The following is a 17,656-nucleotide window of genomic DNA, read 5'->3' on the forward strand; positions in this document are numbered from 1 at the left end:
TTTTGTTATTTGGAGGACAGGGTGTTGACTTACATTAATTTCCCAGAAGCTCACTGTAATGTGCTTTTGCAGGCTTTTTGTACCGTATTGTCACAAAGCAGCTGATCAGCGGAATTGCATGGAATCAGTGGAAACTGTGTTAATTATAAAACATTAATTAATAAGCTTTAGAGATGCTGGTAGGTGTGTTTTGATGTCCAGATAACAGATAACAGATATGCCTGTTAAGAGTGCCTCTTCTAAGTGCTGTTCATTGTGTACAGTCCAATTAGCAACTTGAGATATGATACAATATTTCATCTAATCTCTATTAACAGATATCTGCATATGAATGCAGATAAATTTAAAAAAGCTAAATTGCTGACAGACAATAGCCGAGATTGCATTTCAGCCAATGAGTTTGTCTCTTTTGCTTTCTGTGTGGACAGTTTACCTGCATGCAACCAAAGCCCACACAGATGCAACTGTTCATACTACTTAGACTACAAGACTACAAATGGAAACCAGGATGCTAACAATACCGAAGATTCTGTTGCTTGCCCAAAGATTCTGCATCCATATGCAAATATCTGTTAATAGAGATTAGCTGGCTGCAGGTGATGGCTCATATTTACTGTGCAGGCACGAGTGTGTCAATTTTCTTGTGATCTTGCAAATCCAGCTGCCTCGCAAGGTATTACTGGACTACCGGTCTTCTTTTAGATTTTTCAGTGCTTCATCATTGGTAGTAACAGAATTGGTAACATAGCTTAATATGCTACTGTACGTTATCTGAGGCCACTTCTTCAGTTTGTGTTCCTGTCCCTTTGTAGCAGAAAGGAGAGGTATGATCCCATTATTGAAATATTCAGTTAGTTAATTAGCTACATCCTGACAGTAGTATACAGATAAATCAGTGCTCTATGGCATTTGCAAGAATGCACTGAACCTAAATGAAAAAAAATAATCAGAGCCAGGTCGAGTCTCTGATGCAGGTGGCTCAGACAGAGTGCCCTCGCTAAGATGTCTTGATGACCTGGGAATGAGACTCAACAATCAGCAATCTTTCTTTATAATCACCTCTTCCGCTTTAAGGTGTGACAGGCTGTGTTTTCACTTCATTAATTTAACAAAAATCTCTAAGAAAAGAGGAGACACCTGTTAGATACCGCAAACTCTAGCAGATGGCAGTTCAGTTAAATGAATGACTGGAAATTTACATTAATTCAGACAAGGTGCCATGGAGCTAGGGCTAATGTGGATAGAGATATAATGAACACCTGCTAGTATTTTCCAAAAATATCAATTGGCAATCTGTAACTATCATGTGTTGTCAATTAATGAGACCAACAACACAGCGATGGAAAAACAGGAGCCTGATTACAAACAGAAATTCTGGTGGACTGCGCCATCTGTTAAAAAGTCACTTTCCCTCAGATGTCGGGGAGAACCTCTTCTGGGGAAACTCCCATTGAGAGCATCAGCATACTATCAAGGCTAAAGTCTGACAACCTACACAGCTTCATGTGTAATTCCTCTCTACACACACTTATCTCAACTCTGAAGTTGATCCTAAGCTGCCCTGTGCTGCCACATCCATCCAGCAGAGCTTTTGTTTCCTCGACATGTGAGTCATCTTATCTAAACCGCTCTGTTGGCGGGAGGTCTGAGGAGCATAAGTGCCGGGCGGCCTCAGGGTGAGATCTGAGAAATGCGGAAACATTTTCCTCCTCTAATCCTCCCCGAGTAAAAATAAAGTCATTACGTCCGAGGGAAAACACCGGAGAGACAGATCTGCTGACAGCAAATGGCTGCGGTCACACAGAAGCACACAGGCGGGACACACACAACAAAGACATTGCACATGTACACTTTTGCTCACTTACACACCTTACATAGATAAGAAGATACATAAATATAAATGCATACATCCAGGGTCACAAACTCTAATCTATGCTGCAGTGACACACACCAAAACACAATAAAAGTCAAACACACATACTCAAACACACACACACGTGCAACTGCAAAACCTTTAATCAGAGTGTCTATTAATAAAGCAGTGGCAGGCTGGCCGCAAGGTCTCCTGCAAGGCCATCAGTATCCTAATGAGCTGTGTTCACTTCCAAACACACTCACACACACACACACACACACACACACACACACACACACACACACACACACACACACACACACACACACACACACACACACACACACACACACACACACAGGCAGTCACACAATCATGATTACAAGAAGGAAAGAATGAATTTTGCTTCGTAAAGACAAATGAAGGAGATCCGAGATGAGATGGCGACCTTTGGGGATTGTGTGTCTCAGTATATGTGTTATCGGTTAATGTGTGACTTCCAGTAAACAAGGGTTGCAAACAGGTTCTTTCTGAAGGGCTGGGGTTCTTTTAGTTATTAAAGTATTGTTGAAGATCTCCTTCATCAAGAGTTCTTTGTGCCATAATGTAAAGGGTTCTCAGTAGAACTCCTGAGAGGTTTCCAGTTACCAAGTATTTTATCTAGAACTGGGTTCTAAAAACCTTTGGAAAGTTAAAAGGTTCTTGTTAGAACCACCCAGTGAGTTCTAGATAAGCCCTCGGAATATAAAAAGGTTCTTGGCAGTGCCCCTGGGTGGGTTCTGGATGAAACCCTTGAACTAAAAAGGTTAACAGTAAAGCCCTCTGGGTGGATTCTAGATGAAATTGTTGGAATATAAACAGGTTCTTGGTAGAACCTCCCAGATGAGTTCTTGATAAAACCTCTGGACTATAAAAGGGTTCTTGGTAGACATCCACAGGTAGGTTCTTAAAATAGGAAAGGGTTTTAGGGGTTATCTCTGGGTTTAAGATAAAACACTTGGTATGTAAAAGAGCCCCCAGTGGGGTTTCATATAAAACCTTTGAAATATAAAAGGGCTCTCGGTAAAGCCCCCTGAGTGAGTTCTAGATCAGACACGTGGAATATAGAAACGGTTTTTGGTAGAACCCCTAAGTGGGTTCAAGATGAAACACTGGGAACATAAAAGGGTTGTTGGTCTTATCTTTGGGTTTGAGATAAAACCCTTGGAAGATAAAAGCGTTCTTGGGAGAATCCCCTGATTGGGTTCTAGATGAGTCACTTGGAATATAAAATGGTTCTTGGTAGAGCCCCAAGGTTGGATTCTAGATGAAACATCTGGAATATAAAAAAGGTTCTCAACAGAACCCCCCAATGAGGTTCTATAGAAAACCCTTGAAATATAAAAAGCCTCTCGGTAAAGCACCCTGAGTGGGTTCTATATGAGACCCTTGGAATACAAAATGGTTCTTGGTAGGACTCTTTGGATGGGTTCTAACTGAAACCCTTGGAATACGAAAAGGTTCTTGGGAGAACCCACTGAGTGGGTTCTTGTTAGCACCCTTAGAAAGTGGACACGTTCTGGATTGACCCTCAGAGACAGTTCTGGGTGGCACTTCTCTGTAGAACCTCTCATAGGGGTTTCTGGGTAAAACCTTTCAAAGATGGTTCAAAGTATAACCCTTTATGTTAGCTTCTTGGGAGAACTCTCTGAAAGGGTTCTAAGTGGAGCCTTTACAAAAGGCTCTGTCAGGAACCAATAAGGGTTCTCCTATGGGGACAAGCTGAAGATTTTATGGTTCTACTTAGCACCTTTATTTGTAGGAGTGGAAAGAATAGAAATAGAAATAGAGAGATATTAGAAAAGAAAAAGGGACGAGGATCAAAACAAAGAAGGTGTGAAACAAAGAGAAGACGGACAAGATGAGAAAAGAAGGAAAGTAAGAAGATGTAGGAAAGACGGCAAGAAAAGACAAAAGAGAAGAGAAAAGAGGAAGGGGTGAAACAAAATTGGAGTCGCCTAGAGGAGAGGAAATCAGGAGAGGAGAGGGAAGGAGGAGGTGTCAGGCTGTAAGCAGCGTCTGACAGCATACAAGAGAGGTGTAATGACTTTAATTAAATACCATCCTGCCTGTACACTCGCTGTCACTCAGCTCCCATTCATCTGTCACATCTCTTTTCAACTTTCTCTCCTTCTGCCGTTCTCATGCTGAGATGAAACTCCCTCCCCACGCATATTCTATCGAAAGTAGAACTGAGGCCGAGGTTTGAGTCTATTTCAGTCTGGAATTCATCTTCATTTTGTGTCTATCAGCCTCTTCTTTTAATCCCGCCTCTCTCATGAGTCTCTAATCAGGTCAAAGAAAAAACACAACACACAACAACACAGCAGTTTTTTTTTTCAACATGGAAAACATTTGTCTGACAATATCGGTGGCTTTATCACAGGTCCTACATGTGTGCTAGCCTGTGCACACATGTGTTTCTATGTGCGTACGCGTGTGATTGTATGTATGTATACACCTGTCATGCTTAAACCCCTCAGCTGTGAGGCATTAACCTGGGATAATAAAGCAGCCATTGGAATCAGCGTTTCCCCTGTAAATCCACTGGCACTAATTCTCCCGCAGATGAAAAGCTGTCACTTGGCTACGGGTGAAGAAACACTCCTTCAACTAATTAAGCACGAAGTTGCTGCCGCACGCAAAATATTCCTCAATCAGTGTTCCACGAGAGAGGACGGCGAGGAGGAAGACGGTGGGATGAGTGAATTTTTTTTCCCCTCTCTGATTTGCTAACTTCTCTAACTTGCTAAATGTGCACGGTGCGAATTAATTTGGGCTAAATCCGAACAGCATCTTTGTTGTGGTTTGTACGCTGACCTAATTCTGGATCCCTGTGAATTCAAAATGAGTGCTGAGGAAGGTGTGATGACATGAAGCTCAAAACATAAATACATAATGTTAGTATACAATCTACTGCCTTGGTCATTTGTTGCCATCTCAAATTCAGAATATTTAATGTCTTGCATTCACTTTAATATTGTGACATTCGGTTCACATTTGTCCAACTTGTACAGCAGGCATTAGCTAGACACAACATGTAACAGTGCTTCTAGCATTTGGTACAGTGGTCTTGAATTTGGTGCCATGCCATTGTTCTGACGACTCATTATTCTGAAACCCCAACAGTCTGAAAAATGTCCCATCGGCCCAAAAGCCCATTTGTCCAACAGCCCATTATCCTGAAAACAAATGCCCATTGCTTGGAAAAAAGACACGCTCCCTGCAGTTTTTAGTTCAGTGACTGCTGGCCTGCTGAATCAGTGGGGCTTTTGACCTTAACAGGATTTCTGGTCTCACCCCAAATGACATTTCAAGTAATTTTACTGTCACAGGCAAATTTACCTTATTTTTACCTCTGGCAAAGTTTTCGGAGCTGTGGCTGTGTTTTGGGCTAATGGGCTATCAGACAAATGAGTGTATGATCTAATGGAAAATCTTTTGGACTACGGGGGTTTTAGAATAATGGTTGCGTTTGTTGCATCTGCATGTGTTTCTTAATTTGTGATGCCTTGAGCTCTCACTGCTGTCATAGTTTGGTGACACAGATGATGGACAGTTGTCTCTTTCACTAAAGACATATAGATTGGACTGGACGCAATGAGCGTGGCATGTCTTCACCTCAGTTTTGATCCGTCTCGAACACGTCTGCATGAAACCCACCAGCAGTGTTTCAGAAGCATTTCAGCAGCAGAACAGTTTGCCCGCCTGATTATGTTGCCTCAGATTTTGAGCCTTGCTTTCTGTGCTTCTACGATGGACATACAGGCTACGTAGTTAAATAGTTTTTTTTTCTGTCTGTCATCATTATCACAAGTCAGCAAGGGGTCTTTTATTTTGAAAAATGACTGGATTCTCTCTACTTTTTCTGTGTCTTACTTCCTATCCGCTCGATCTGCTCTGTGCAATTTGACGCACCAGCTAAATTTAAAAACAAAAAGAAAGAAAAAAGCAAGACACTTCAGCAATTGCATTTTAAGAAGTTAAAAAATCCCTAAACATTATGGAATTTCCTTCTCCTCCTCTTTTAGCAATATAATCATGCATCTGTCATTTAGTTTGGACAGGGTCTATTCCAATATACATTGTGTTTTAATTTAGCAGAACACACAAGTTATTTAAATGCAAAGTGAGTAGTTGTATTCCCTCTGGAAAGCATTTTTTATTAAAGCTCAGATTTTAAGACTTGTACAGCATATTGTGGACAGAAGCCCACAAGACTGGCTGGAAAGTTGTCTGATGTTTTCTGAGCTGTTCTACTGAGGAGAAACTGCAGGATAAAAGCAGGCTGAGGATGACAAACACATGGTGTCTTACAATATCTGCCACAACATCCACTGTCCCCATTTTCATTATTGCCTATCTTGTCATGTGCACAGAGCCAATACAGTGTTTAAGAAAATATTCACTGTTGTTTATGGGTCTTTAGCATTATCAGGTGGTAAGCAGGTTTTCCAGCTGAACAATATCAGTAAAAAACAGAGTTTCTCTTCAACAACAAATCAGCAGACAGCCATTTAAGCATCTGGCTGAAAACACTAAATTAGATTTTAGTAGATCAATAAGAAGCTGGATAACTAGATGTAGATAGAAACACACAAACCACAGAAACCGCACTTGTTTTAGAGACACACACACACACACACACACACACACACACACACACACACACACACACACACACACACTGAGCCTGTACGATGGTCTAGTGCTGGCTGTGAAAAGCAGACTGACAGCCAACAGTTTCAATCTAATCAAGAGATTATTCTACTCATCAACTTCAAAACCAGGCACACAGACACAAATGCAGAAGCAAAAACGCTAACGCACACCCCCCCCCCTGAATAAAGGAACCTTCTCACACTCACACACCTGACTTCTACATCACTTCAGTAGCGGCGGAAAACCAGTTCACCACAGCGCCGTTTCATCACATATCTGACAGAACACAGGCCAATCAAACAGTGTTAACAGCTGCCGTGGAGGAACACTACGAGGTGTAAAAGAGGAAGAACAACAGCATGAATTTGGCCACATAGCGAAACACACACCATCTGGTTGGCAACAGTGCAGACATTTTAAAATAGCAGGATCAATAATTGGTTTGTGCGTGATTGAAAGATAATTACTGCGCTTTGTTTCAATTATGTTTTGATGACATTGAATGTATTCAGTTCTGTATTACACCGCTGTCTCCTCCACGTCGGAAATAATTCTATAATAACGCATAGCTTTAGAATTCTTATTGTCATTTGAAGGTCATTTCATATTAGATGTCTTTATGCCTCTGGGTACCCACAGTGATGCTTGAAATCTACAGACAGAAAAAAAAGATGCATAACTGTAAAGTTAACATTTAAAAGTCACTTTGAGGCAAATTGTTTTTGAGGAATAAATTCGCTTTGACTCCAAATGACAGTTTCCTCTGTCATTGTGGTTTAACCAGTCATACAGCAATATGTTAGAAATCCAAGCAAATCATCTGGATCTGATTTTTCTAATAAGACTGATGTTTTATCTATCAGTGACTTTACAATGAGGGATTATGACGAAGTTGCAAAGGAACGGTGCGGGAGACATGCTTTCACTTAGGAAAGACAGGTTGTAGATTTGGCCAGGAGTTTCTGTTGTTGATATTATATTATCGACACTATTGTAAAAAAAAAAAATGCAAAAGACACATTCAAGTACCACACAAGTATTCAACAAATGACTACCAACTTATTTTAAGTGATAAAAGAAGACCTCAACTTGTCTCTTTGCGTCACATGTCACCAAAGATCAGCTATGCACAGCTTGGGTATGTGCAGAATATTAACACACATTAACACTTCATGACAATCTAGTATAATCATATTATATATGGATATCTGGATCTCCATCATGCATGTTGTATTTAATTTATGTCCTTTAGTTATGGCAGCTCTGACTGCCTGCATGTGTTAAAACATGGTTATTATCAGTGTTACCTGGCTGTGTTTTATTGCTTGGTGTTGCTTGCTTTCATGGTTCCATGTCCTGAATATTGGATATTGTTGCTGCATTACTGTAATCATGATTTTGCTGCTACCTGTTGATCTTCACAGCTTCTGCACCGTCTTAAGAATGCTTATTTTGTTGCCATTGCTTGTTGTCATCTGTCTGTAAATTTTAAGCACCACCTCATCGGTTTCAAAACATCTCACCAAAGGACTGCAGTTGGAAACGATCCAGCTGGCTGACACTGGCATCATTTAGAAAAATACTGATTAATGTCTGTTGTCCCTATAAATAAAATGAAATGAAAAAGATGATGATGACAGATGGACAAACACATGTTGTATCATATGCTTAGCAAGTCATAGCATATATACATATAAAATTAGTTTCAGTTTTTTTTAACAATCTGTTGTAGATTTCTTGCTCTGTGTCTAATTAGAAGCAGCTTTTTATCCCATTTTACATGAATGTTGTCATAGATGAGACTTAGCGTAATTAAAGCTGGTGCAACTGTGGTGAGTTTAGCGTGAAATCAGCTAGTTACACTGAAGCAGTTAGTGTTGACTTCACACTACCTTTTTTGCTCAACTGTTGCAACAGACTGCAAATGTAAACGCAAGAAAGCACATGACCATTTTCAGGTTTTTTCCTGTTGCAAACCAGCACCATGGCCAAAGCATAACAGACCCCTGATCCATTGTCACGTTGTCACCTTTAGCCTTGCCAGGGAGTGAAAAGGACACGTACTCTCATTCCATGGCCAACTTAACACAATACATATGCAACATCTGGATTTTATTTCCTAGACTTTCAAATAAAGCATGCTGAGAAACATTTCTGGTGACGGTCACAGTTTGATTAGGTTTAGGCTACAAACCTCCTTAAAACAACCAACACTGACATACAAAGAACCAACAGGACGCACAGGATGTGAGAGACTCGTTGTCCTCACCATTATTCACTAATGACCGCAGCGACTTTGGACACTGTCTGTAAAATTCTACGGTGTAAAACTGAAGTAAATGCACAGAGAGCACCTGTAGACCGCAGCCAGCTGCTGTCCAATAAGTCCCAGCGGGCGTAAGCGGCGGGTGTAGTTGAATGCCTCAGCTAATTAATCCGAAGACAAAGAAAAAAAACACTGCTGCCACCAGTCTGTAACCCTATTTTCTTGGCAGGAAGCTGCTACAACTTCTTTTTGTGTATTCTCCTGCTACTCTTCACCAAAACTGCATGACAATACAGTCCACCCAACTTCACTCTTTGGGGTTCACAATAGGGTAAACAAATCTCTCCTAAATGATGACAGGTAGGAACTAATTAGCTCTTAAATGAGACGGACATGAAGAAGAAACTTAAATACTAGATATGTAAGTGTATAATTAAAGTCCTAGTTAACATGCTGTAAATGATAATGAAATAATTATATGTAACAGTAAACTTAATTCTTCACGTCTATCATAATGTTGTGGAATTATTCCTACTGAAATATATCATGTACACAGGAAACTGCACAGTTTAATAAGGGAATACAAAATTAGTAAAGTAACGTACTACAAATAACCCAAAAATGTAGTATACAGTAACTATAGTTACACTAGCAGCAGAAAACAGCAACAATGATTTGTTATATTTAGAAAGTGAGGAATATCTGATGAAAATAAAGTTTTTAAAGTGACTGTAAGAACAGCTGGTACACCCACCTGTGTCGTGCTGCTTCCCAGTTAGCCTCGTTTGATGGGAGGGGAGAATTTCTAATTTCACCAGTTCTGTTGTGCTTGCTAATAGCTGCGTGGCCTCAAGCACTGTGCAGTGTTCTGTCGACGTCCCGTCTATGGACAGCAGGTGATCTCCAGCATGCAACGCTCCACATCTGGAAAAAATGACAGAGACAGGGAGAATAAGGAAGGAGGTCTAACCATAACAAATCACAAGAGAAAGACCTGCAGAACAAAATGTTTCTTCTCTGTTTCAGGAATGCTTTTTGTCTGTGTTCTGTTTGAAATCCACATGTAGGTTACGCAACTTAGCCTCGGATCAGCATGTGGCAGGGCTGGTCAGCCTGGAGTCTCTGCATTTCATCCCGCAGTTCAAATTTTAAAAATGAGTTTGCAGCCATGTGGGAATGAATAGTGACAGCACATTGACCTCCTCAGTCAACCTGTTCAGTAGACTGAGGTTATTTCAGTGTTCGTTTCAGCTCCGACACAAAGTTCAAGTGCTTCATGTATATTTTAGAGCCAGACTGAGGCTCGAGGCGATATCCTGTCTCCTACTGTCTGTGTTAGTTATAGGCCTGGATACAACCTATGTGTGTAAGTCTTTTTTGTGTGTCAGTGAGAAAGAGAATAATACATCCTGCATAAATATGCAACCATTGCACATCTGTAATCCAAATGCATAGGTTTAGTTTCAGAAGTGACTGAAGTGAAGGGGCAGAATGAAGCCACTGAAAAAATGAATGTATGTAAACGCTACTTCATGCATTCAAAGACATTTATATTAATATAGCAAGAAACACATCACAACCTTGGTTACTGTGCTTTCTATACTTATGGAATTAAAAGTGAAAAATGCCAGGCACATTGCTTCATTATTAATGCACTAACCTTACTCTGAATCACATTTAGTTTTGTCGTTTTATATAAATCACATAGGTTATACTTCCATCTTTATTAAAACATATTGCTGTCCTTAAGTGCTTTATCTTTGCTTGATTTTCAATTCCAACGTTCCAGTTTAAGAGAAAATTATTATAATGTCTCCCAAGTGTGAATAAATGAATTTTTTTGTCTGCAGGTCTTCCTCTTCCTCTCTTCCTGTATACGGCCCCAACAAGCCCCACCAATCTGAGGTTCAGTCTGCATGAAGCCTGAGAGGTAAAACCCAGGGCGAAACAAGGTCCACAGAGTCCAGTCGCTACTGTTTTAAAGGGAGAGTTTGTATTATTTGACATGGGTTGTATGAGGTAGGCTTACTTAGCAATAGTCAGTGTATTACCTGCAATAGCCACCATTATATAAGCCAAATAAACCAACCAGACTCCATTGGCAAAATCACTCCATTGGCATTTACTCCAGAAGACGCTGCACCTTGAGTGACTCCCAATGGACTTGACAGAGATGTGGACTGGACTACCACATGTTTACATTCACAGCTGTAAAATATCCACAAATGAAGCTCCTCTTTCCCTCACCTGTCACTTAGCGTTGGATCAAACTGGTCATGGTGCACACCGCAGCGTGCTGCACGGGGTTGATGCATGTGTTGTTTGAGCGCATGCAGACACAGACAGCAATGGAGCAGCAAAGAGCACATGCACTTCATAATTCTTCCTTGTTTGCACAGACAGTTCTGCTCTTTTATGAAATAAAAACAGTAAAATGTACAAGAAAAAAACTGAAATGGATCCATATTTGGGGATCACTCCTTTTGACACCAGAATCGATCTGCAAAAACAACACGTTATATTGGAAGTATCAATATTTTGGGATCGATCCACCCACCCTTAACCCCGTCCACAGCAGTACATTGCAGCTTCCATGCTGGTGCTCCCCTCTGCTTCTCTAAACTGGGGGCATGTTGACCAGCATCTCCTTTATGTAATACACTGACTATGGATAAGTATGTTGTGCAATCCCTCTTTCTCTTCCCTTTAAACCTTCGAGCTAAGACTGTGTGGTACATGTATGCAGACACACTGTATACTGTGTGTGTGAGAGTGTGTGTGTGTACCTGTCCACCACACTGCCAGGTTTCACCCGGTCGATGACGATGACCTGCTTGTTTCGATGATTGGCCGACGTCAGTGTGATACCCAGCGTTGCTCCTGGCGACTTGGCAATCTCCACTAATAGCGGGCCAGAGGCGTTTGTTACAGTGTCTGATGGGGGACAAATGATTTTGAATCATTTTGCTTTTTACTATGAACTGGTGCTCCCGTGTGCGCACATGAAAGACCGACAGTGATGCAGCAGAGTAGCTTTCAATTTCTGTTCTACCAACATTAAGTATCAGATGAGCTTGAAGCCAAACTGCCCTTAAAAGCAACAACCACCAGATGTGAAGAGAAGAGGATTGTTTGCAGTGCATTCTGGTTGAATTAAATTGAGCAGTTATACACAGAAAAGAGGCAAAGCTCAGCCTGAGGCTTCAGAAAATGCCAACACATCAACAAAAAAACATCCAATTGTTAATTTCAGTGACATTTCAGTAAGTGTAGAAACTTTTGCCCTAAGCTTTAATTCACATCTGAGTCTGGTGTGTGTGTGTGTGTGTGTGTGTGTGTGGTCTCTCACCCATGATAGTGACATCATACTCTATTTGGAACAGGGCTTCCTGGCCGCACTGAGCCAACACGCTGAGGGCGTCACTGTGGTTGGCGTTGTGCAGCGGTACGCCATCCACACTGAGGAGACGATCACCGGGACGCAGCGTGCCCTCTCTGAACAGACACACAAAGACACGGACAAAAACACAACGTCTGATGTTAGAGTACAGTGAGAATACACTGAGAAGTACAGTAGAAGAGAGTAAAGGAATAGCGTAGAAAAGAAGATAAAAGAAGCATCAGTGTTGGCCAAGTAACAGAAAATTAGTTACAGTTGCTAGTTACATCTCTCAAACGTAATAGAACGTACAGAAAGAGGGTCAAGGTTCAAAGCACAGTGTTATGATGAAGTGGTATGTCCCAGTTGTATGCATACTACAAAGGGTGTGCAAAGCTATACAATGTCCTCTCACTTGGTGGGTGTGTCAGAGGTGTTAACCAATCCATAGTGACAAGTATATGAATATTGCCATATTTAAAAGGCAGTGCAGTGCCGTGCACTTGCATTCACAAGAACATGTTCACTGCACTACTGTTTCTGTTGAAATAAATGTTTTGCTACATGTTGTGGGGCTGAATGTGGCCATGGTTTACAGTAGGATTTCATAGAAAAAGACTGATGCATATATACATGTAAACCAAGCATTGTTACCAAGCATTGTTAATAAATGATTATGTGATCAACAGGTTATATTATGATGAAAAGCAAGCTCACACTGACTGAAATGTCTTGTAACCACTATAAAGTTGAATAGTTTGGGGAATAGTCTGTTTGTCAGCTACTTCTGCTGTCCTCTGCAGTTGTTCACTATTTTCAGGTAAGACAAAAGTAAAAAGTGCAAGTGTGAAGTGAAAAATCCCATCAAACTAAGGAGCACTTTTCAACCATTCCCTTTGTTATTCCTGCACTTTCTCTGTCACTTCCTCTGACACATTACTCCACTTTCATTAATCACGACTTCCAAACTTCAAATTTTTCTTCATCTTACTCATTTCCTCGCTGTCCTGCTTGTTCTTTTCTTCTCCCACCTCCGCCACTCTCCGTCTTTCTGATCACCCTCTTTCTCCTCTCGTCTTTCTGAGTCTCAGAGTCTCACTTCTCCTCAAGTTCGAGTGGAGGACCGACGCAGTGGAAACGGCACTAAGATGACAGATGATCCTGCTGCGCTTCACACACTCAAAATACCGAGATTAAACATCATGCCATGTGATCTGGTTTTATTTAAATGATGGGAGTTTTCAACAAAGTCCCTGATCGACAAAAGCACTTTCATGGACTGGATGCTCAATATTTGAGAGGCACTCAGTGGCACATTTCAGGCAATTATTTATTCCTGCAAAAATGGATATGTAGCATTTTTAATTTTTCATGCACAGGGCTGCATTAAGGAGCTGATAGATGCTTTATGCATGATGCCAGAGTGTGAGTCATACAGAGCTGCCATCGCAGCAGCCAGAAGTTGTAAAGCATAATGCTGGTAGCCCTGAAGCTTTTCAACAACATGATGCAAGCGAAGCTGAGACCAACAGGCTTTATTAAGGCTGGAATTAGGTTATGGAAGAGGTTAAGATTGATGTTTCACAAGAAATCTGTGGAGAGGATTTGATGACTGTGAAACTCAAACAGGTTTACTCTCAGATCTACCTGAGAAACAGGTGGAAAGAGTAATAGTGACATTTATTTCACAAATTAAAAGGCTGTATTCAAAAGCGAATATGTTCAGTGGGATTGGGGCATATTTGGAATATTTTGCTTAACTCGGATACACTGAAATCTATGGACGAGTATTAGGATCAGGCATAAATTTAAAAAAATAGAGGAGGAGGAGGTTTTTTTTAAATTTTGCATTTCAGGTTTTTTTGGTTTGCATTTTGAGAATAAAGATGTTGAGATTAAAGTTGAAATACCATTTTGAGAATACAGGGAAAAAGTTGTAACATTGTGAGAATAAAGCTGAAATAGTAGTAGAAGTAGAAAAAAATGCTTTGAAAATAAAGTTGATTTGTCAAAAATAAAGTTGAAATAACATTTTAAAAATAAAGCTGAAGTGTCGAGAGTAAAGCTGAAATATCATAAGAATAAAGTTAAAATACCATTTTCGACTGTTCTCAAACTGTAAAAATATTCCTCCTATGTTTTGGCTCAGAAACTTTGACTATATTCTAGACATTTCCACTTTATTCTCAAAATGCAAAATCAAAAAAATAGCTTGCCTTTTTTTCTTGTTCCAGTCTCTAATACTCTTCCACTCTTCCACACTTCAAACAGGAAAAAAAGGACACCACCCACAGCCATTCTTTCAAAAGCCAGAGGTGGATTTAACTGTGTTTTACGGTGGAGTTTCCCTTTATAGACAGCTCTAACTTCAGTTGCTGTAGTTGAAACAAAGTCTTAAGGACTTCGCTGACATTTAGCCTATTTTAAAGGCCTGCAGGCTCCCTATCTGTGTCTTTTTTGTTCGCATGATGATGCAGTAAAAGCAGTTTGTGATCCCGCATGAAACAGCGTGGCTCTCGAACACTTTGAGAGTTCAGAGTAATTCCCACTGGGTAATGCTAAAAATATAGGCACTCCTGGGACAGTATGGTGCTGCTGTGGATTAAGTTTTTCTCCAATTGGCATATAAATGGGAAATAAAGCAGCATGAATATCTCATTCGCTTCCCCTGCGCTGACCCACATTTTTCAGATGATTTTCTTCAGAATGGTGTTAGATGAGCTTCGGGGCAAAATAACTCAATAGTAAAAGAGAATTTAATCTCGGTCTTGTCACAGTCTGTCAATCTGTGTATGCACCTGCGGAGAATGAAATAAAATAAGACCATGGATAGTTTTGGTTGATCTACAATCAATTTTTGACAGACATAAAGAAACGGTTCTTTCATGAGCCCCGAAGATCTCCGACAAGCATTCGTTTGCTTATTCGGTGGAGAAATATCAGCTTAGTTTTCATGTGGTTATTCTGCATGTGTCCTAATTTAGAGCTGCATGCGGTTCTTTCACAGTCACCACTAGAATAAAAATAGCTTCTCACACTTCTGAAGTCTAGCATCAACTGATTGAAGCTGCTGAGTGATCAGAGAGGGGGGTTACACTTGTTTAATTTTTTGCTATCTTGGCTCGAGTAGTGGTGTAGAAACAGCTGAGTAAAGCATGCTGTTCAAAAATTGGACTGAGGGAGAAGTTAGATTTGCGTATTGGCAATATGAATGGGTGACAAATTAAAGGAAAAAAACAACACAAAGTGATTTAATTACTCCCTGTCATAGATTATCAAAGTCTGTTGAACATTTTTCCCAAAAGATACTCTCAGATTTGGTTTGATGATGGTGGGAGAGAGCAATGCTTCACGTGTCACTCCAATCTCCCATGGATGAGAGCAGCCGATTTGGGTACTTTCCCCCGTTTTAGGTGAAAAACTACACTACAATACAACCACTCTAATTTAACTACAGATTCCAATATCCTTGCCAGTTTAAATGCATAAAATAAGAACACTGCATCACTTTTTAGCTATTAGGAGCACAAATCCGCTGTGTCTTTGCTAATCAACATCGAAAAATTAAAGAAAAAGGTCAGTCTTCCTCCATCAAAGTGGACAAACCTGACATACATAAGGTTATTAACTCTTCAGGTGAAGTATTTCAGACATATGTCACTTTTCATAACTTTTAGAGACTTTATTTAGCTACTTTGGTAAGTTATCTCTGTGATAAAACTAGGCCACTGTCTCCATTTTAACAGATGGTTTTGCTCAATACAGCATCCTGTTTACTATGAACAAAAAGAAGAGCTTTCTATTTATTATTTTGTGCTTTTTACAAGCTTCATTATTAGATGGTAAGTCCACTTAGTTTATGAATTATTAATGTAACAATACCCTCTGCTCCTGTTGGACCAAACTCCATTCTAAAAGCAGATGTTTTATGGTAGGGTCCTATTTTTTCACAGTAAAAACTTTAGTTACACCATCACTAAGGCTTTTTTCTGATTCACTTTCATCTACAGGCACAATCGGCCCATGTCATTTACTCAGTAACATCATTAGCTAACCTGTGATGGACTCAGACACCGACTCACAGGCCGACACAGACTCACCCAAACAGGGGCGTGGATGTTCTCTAGACAGAGACATGACGTGCTGCTGCTCTCATCCATGGCCGATCGGTTGGGTTGAGATCTGGTGACTTAAATCCATGACGGGATTCACATTTTCATACGCACTTGTGTGTGTCCTCTTTCACTCTCTCTTTCTTGAACTGTTAATCTTAAAGTCAAAGTAAGACTAATGTGAGATTAGAAACAATCATCTACTCTACTGAAGCTGCTGTTAGCAGTCATTTCATGGCGTCAAGTATTTAAACAGCAGTTTCTAAAAGGAACAAATCACCATTTCTTTTTTATTTAAAAAGAGTTATACTGAATAGATCCAACATTTTTTAATGATGATTCTGTTTTGTTTAATGCAAAAATACCATCTAACTGTATCTACATGAGCCACAATGGTAATGTACATTACTTTTAGTGCAAATAGGAACATTTCTATCAGTCTCAGAGGAACAAAAGCTTCAAACTAGCGTTGCACAATAAACCAAATTTATCAAACAACAATGACAATGTTTTTCTGTGATGGCCTGTCTTAAATACTGTCTCTTGTTTTGTCAATCCAGTTGGCATACTAACATTTGAAGTTATGACATGACGCAGTTTTTTGTTTACATGCTGCATTATTTACTGGATGCCACGACTCATTTTGTTTTATAATTTGAATGAAAGCCATCTAATTAAGATTTTCTCATTGTTGCGCTCATTAGAAGTAAAATAAAGAAGTATATTGTGTACCTTGTCTGAGTTTCACAGATTCATGTTGTGCCTTTGTTTGAACAAAACATGTGCAACAAGTCAAGATGGCCTCTTATACTCCTCAAACAGGAAGTGGAAGAGTCCAACTGTGTGTGTTCATTAGGGGAGTCCACCACCTTGGAGTCTCACTAAATCCATTGTTTTCTGTTTTTTTCATACAACAATAGTTGTAATAAAAGAAAATATTTAAAAGCTTTGAACTTCAAAGAAAAAGATTGCATTGGAGAGTTTCTCCTTGCGTTTCTGTGTAGGAGAGGTGGTGTGGATAAACCTCCCTGTGTGTAGTGATAAGTAGATGAAGCAAAGAGTGTTTCAAGGCAATCCTGTTAAATTTGATTTTTACACTGGAGGCTTCAGGTGTTCACTCGCTGATCCAGAGAATTCACAGCTGGAAACTACGAGCTCAGTAGAAGTATTTTTACTCGCTGCATCGTGCCAGCTCCTATGTATCTTAGTGACGAACATTTAGGTTTAGTTGTATCAGGAGGTGGGATGCGTCATAAATAGGGTATTTTTACTCTGAAATTAATAGGCTTTCAATGGTTAATATACTTGTGTAACTGAGCAGAAATCAACAAAATAAAAACTAA

General features: G+C 40.0%; 1 protein-coding gene across 2 annotated transcripts in view; it reads right to left on the bottom strand.

Moving 5' to 3' along the window:
• grip2b (glutamate receptor interacting protein 2b) overlaps nucleotides 1-17,656 on the bottom strand; it is a 243,520-nt gene that overhangs the window by 35,254 nt on the left and 190,610 nt on the right. For both annotated transcript variants that reach the window (XM_084745930.1, XM_084745938.1), the window contains exons 7-9: nucleotides 12,172-12,317; nucleotides 11,609-11,756; nucleotides 9,577-9,746 (exon numbers count right to left, since the gene is read on the bottom strand). In XM_084745930.1, coding sequence (XP_084602056.1) covers nucleotides 9,577-9,746; nucleotides 11,609-11,756; nucleotides 12,172-12,317 — 464 coding nt within the window. The remainder of the gene's footprint in view (nucleotides 1-9,576; nucleotides 9,747-11,608; nucleotides 11,757-12,171; nucleotides 12,318-17,656) is intronic.

Source organism: Lutjanus erythropterus, chromosome 2 (genome assembly GCF_056507025.1).
Source record: "Lutjanus erythropterus isolate fLutEry1 chromosome 2, fLutEry1.hap2, whole genome shotgun sequence".
Lineage (NCBI taxonomy): Eukaryota > Metazoa > Chordata > Actinopteri > Lutjaniformes > Lutjanidae > Lutjanus > Lutjanus erythropterus.